Source organism: Bidens hawaiensis, unplaced genomic scaffold, assembly GCF_021521415.1.
Source record: "Bidens hawaiensis isolate Kalapana, Puna unplaced genomic scaffold, B.hawaiensis_p1.1 tig00009076_1, whole genome shotgun sequence".
Taxonomy (NCBI): Eukaryota; Viridiplantae; Streptophyta; class Magnoliopsida; order Asterales; family Asteraceae; genus Bidens; species Bidens hawaiensis.
In genome coordinates, this window is record NW_027491666.1 from 494181 (window position 1) to 498290 (window position 4110).

Genomic DNA, 4110 nt, shown 5'->3' on the forward strand with positions numbered 1-4110 from the left:
ACAAAAAAAAAAGTGAATTGCAACTGAAAAGCTTACCAAAACGAAACAGAAAAGCTTAAACGTAGTCGACCAAAACAAAACAAAATGAATCAAAACGAAATGAAACCGAAAAAACTGACTAAAACGAAACAACACTGAAACCGAAATAACCGACCAATACGAAAAATATTAACCGAACCTGGACTGAAATGAAAAAGAAAAAATGACCAAAACAAAGCAAAGTAACTGATATGACCGAAACCTAAGAACTAAACTAAATCTTAACGATAAACTGAAATTTCTTAGGGTTTTTTTTTAATGAGTCAGGATGATGGGAGAAACATTTTAGTTGTTTTACATTTTTCGTTTGGAGTCGACACATTGCTATCCGTTTCCTAACCAGGGTCCAAAAGGTTGTGCATAGCAATGTGTCGACTCCAAAGGGGCAGGGGTATGTCTTTAACAGGTTAGGGTTTGCAATTCAGAAAGGGGTGGCGGCGCAGCTTGTTGCCCGCCTACCTGCTATATTGATGTAATATCTATGTTTCTATATATTGTAGTTGGTTTACAAAAAAAAAAAAAAAATCGTTTTTTATTTATATTTTAAGTTATTATTTTTTTATCCATTTTTTTTAATATTTTGAGGGGTTTTTGAAACCCTTTGTATTTTAACTTTTATATGGGTCATGATGGATTAACTTAACCCATCTTGACCTTTATCCATCCTAACCTTCTTTTAAAAAAATCCATCCTAACCTATACCCATCTGACCCATCACCCCAATCCAACCCAACCCAACCCAACCCATACAAATTATCACCTCTAGGTATGACATAAGTTAAAACAAGTAAAATATCTTAGAATTCTAAACAATTAATCCAACATAAAACGGAAACTATGAAAAAAGATCAAATTAATATATAAATAGAGACAAAGAGAGGAAGGAAGTTACAAAGTATAAATTGTAATGTAAGGATATGAACATAACACGATAATATGCAACCAATTATTTTCACCACTTCACGAACAGCTTTGTTAATTAGTATTTGTATCCTTTCACATACAAGCTCTCGGAAGCTAAGCCACCAGCACCATTTCCTCCATACTTCCCGAGAGTCGCCTCGGAGTTAGCTTTGCACCTTGCCAAGAAGTTGGCTTGCGCGGCTGCCACGTTCTCTGCCTTCCCGCCCCATGTCTTCAGGGTGCTCGCTTGCAATGCGCGTCCAAACGAGAAAGATAGCGTCCAAGGCTTCAACACTTCCAGCTTGTTCATTGCATTCAGGTTCACTGTCGCCTCTTCCTCGCTTTGTCCACCTGACAAAAACACGATTCCTGGTACCGCTGCAGGCACGGTCCTACGTAGCGTTGTCACGGTATATTCGGCAATCACTTCTGGTGTCACCTGTTGAATCAACGAAATGCCAAACTCGTCATGTCAACTTTTAATGAGGGATGTGAGTTACTCAAGATCGGATTATAAAAGTGTGTATCGCGACAAGCTTAAACAAACTCAGTCACAAGCTCGAGTCTAAGAATAAGCTCGTTATTGAGCCCGAGCCTGAGCATCACTTACCATCAAGCTCAATTAGACTCGCGGGTACTTTTTTGTATATATATTACCAAATTGGTAAATGTTATAAGTAAAAGTTGGTTGAAATAATTAAAATGATATATACATAAATTGTATTATAAAAAATATAATATTGAACATATGAAAATAAAGTATAAATGTATATAAATAAATCATGATAAGATAAACATGTAAAAAATCTTAATATTCTAAAGGCACTCATTAATATATTCATCATACAAAAACTCATTATATTTCAAGTTAGATGATAGATTATAATTGTTGTAATTAACAAATATATATAGTTCTTAAATATATTTAAATCTAATCATCTAGAAATTTAAAGAAATAATACATTAGTTTGTAGATTATTATTTCTCTATTACTGATATAAATTATTATAATCCGGCCAGTTTAAGTTGTTTAACTAAAGATATATATTCAAACCACTAATTATCTTGAAAAATAACATACAAAATAATAAGGTGGTCCAGTTACCTTAGGGCTATCCGAGCCAGGGGTCACCATATTCGGCTTCAAGAGGGTTCCTTCAAGAAGCACATGTTGCTCATTGAGTGCTTTGTAAACCGCAGCCAGCACCATCTCGGACGCATAAGCACATTTCTTGATATCATGGCTCCCATCGGTCAATATCTCCGGCTCAACTATGGGCACAAGCCCATTCTCTTGGCAAATGATCGCGTAGCGAGCCAACCCTTGAGCATTCTGTTGGATCGAAAGCTCAGAGGGTTCGGTCGCCCCAATCTTAAGCACGGCACGCCACTTGGCGAACCGAGCACCAGCCTTGTAGAAGGCTGCACAACGCGCACCGAGTCCATCAAACCCTTGAGTAGTGGTCTCACCATTGGTCCCAGCAAGATCAACCACGCCCTTGTCGACCTTGATACCAGGAAGGACATTGGCCTCTAGGAGGACATCAACAAAAGGCTTCCCATCTGCGGTTTTTTGATATAGGGTTTCTTCGAAAAGAATGACACCCGAGAGGTAAGGTAACGCGTTTGGTGCGGTGAACAGGAGTTCACGAAGGGCTTGGCGGTTAGACTCGATGTTCTCAACGTTGATGCTCGAGAGACGTTTTCCTATGGTGCCTGTGCTCTCATCGGCTGCCAATATACCCTTGCCTGGTGTCGCGATGTACTTGGCGTTCTTGATCAACTCATCTGCATGACATCAAAGATACAAACCATTTGTTAATTTTAGGTGTGTTTCGGAAATTTTTGTACGTATAGGCAGTTCGCTATTCCTGTAATTGTACTTATGCAAGTTTTGTGTTCAGAAAGTTCGCTATCCTAGTAGGACCCTTAGCTATGGGCGGGTTTGGGGCGCCTTCATACATGCACACCGCCGAGGGGCGGCAGGGTGTGTGTGGGGGGGGCACCAAGACCGGCGTCTTTGTGGGATTTTTGTGGGCCCTCTCTAACAAACATATACATATATATAAATATATATAACATGATAAAGAGACATTTAACCATAGAGGTACGTTATGTGGCGTTGATGTGACACTATAAAGGGGCTTTAAAGCCCCCTCCATAGTGAACAGCTTAAGCGAACTTATACAAGTTCTTATCTAATGATATAGTTCTTATTGTGTTTTTAAAAGTTTGATGATGTGACAACTGAAACTCATAGAGTTTTTCACCATGGAGTTCGCATTTCAATGCTAGCGAACTTTTCGAGAGTTTGCTTGAAGTGGCGGTGGACTCTCTAAAAGTATAAGAAATTTTCAAGAAAAGATCTCCATGTAGGAAAATCATGATCGGGATAGCGGACTAAAAGCTATGAAACTTGGCCACTTGGGTCAGGTCTTTCGTCAAAATGAAATAGCCTTTTGTTTTATTATTTATCGTAAATAAGTGAAGCATTAAACAAAGTATCCATCTAAAAAATTTATTACAAATAATCATAGAGTACAAACATCAAAACAAAATGTAACTCTTACCGGCGTACTTTCCAACGAAGGCCGACATGACTTGTAGTGAAGGAGATGGTGAGTTTAAGACGAGAACACGAGAAAGAAGAATGGGTGATCTTTATAGATTTTTAATTTGTTAATTTAAATATTAAAAATGAGCAAAATATCAAGAATCGAACGAGTGACGGACACGTGTAATGGCCTCCAGCCTAAAGAAGGTTATCAGAGTGGGATAAGGCGGGAAAATGGGTGATGACTGAATATGCCAAATGGCAATTTTGTTGTTTGCATTTGGACTCTTTATTTATCTATCTTGTTTTTGTGAACGTCGTTTGTAAGCTCCTCATCCACTTGAAACAAATTAAACACAGATAGTCCTATTCCAAGGACCAAGATATCTTTGTAAAGGAAATATGTGTACGTACTATGTATCTTTCTTGCATGTAAATAAATAAACTAGGATTATGCATTAAGAACATCGGAATAAGATAATATATACTGGGTTTTATTTAGAGAATATAAAAAGGGTATGTGAGGGTAAATTTACTAGTTATATGCTACATCTTCTATATGTAAAATTATAAAATGGAATATGTTTAGCACCAGTTATATGCTACACTTTATG

The 4110-nt window shown here is 37.7% G+C and overlaps 1 protein-coding gene across 1 annotated transcript; it reads right to left on the bottom strand.

The window, feature by feature from the left end:
* Window positions 1-864: 864 nt before the first annotated feature.
* On the bottom strand, window positions 865-3645 carry LOC143531086 (fructose-bisphosphate aldolase, cytoplasmic isozyme 1-like). The gene is made up of 3 exons (XM_077026467.1): window positions 3513-3645; window positions 2048-2730; window positions 865-1381 (listed from the first exon to the last, which is right to left on the bottom strand). The coding sequence occupies exons 1-3, from the start codon at window positions 3538-3540 to the stop codon at window positions 1019-1021; spliced, it is 1074 nt and encodes a 357-aa protein (XP_076882582.1). The 5' UTR covers window positions 3541-3645; the 3' UTR covers window positions 865-1018.
* Window positions 3646-4110: the final 465 nt, after the last annotated feature.

Excerpts from the sequence above, each read along its gene's own strand:
- LOC143531086 (XM_077026467.1), bottom strand. The coding sequence starts at position 3,540 with ATGTCGGCCTTCGTTGGAAAGTACGCCG. Across the intron at positions 2,731-3,512 it reads CTTCGTTGGAAAGTACGCCG|ATGAGTTGATCAAGAACGCC; the intron begins GTAAGAGTTACA and ends GATGTCATGCAG. Across the intron at positions 1,382-2,047 it reads CTGGCTCGGATAGCCCTAAG|GTGACACCAGAAGTGATTGC; the intron begins GTAACTGGACCA and ends TTGATTCAACAG.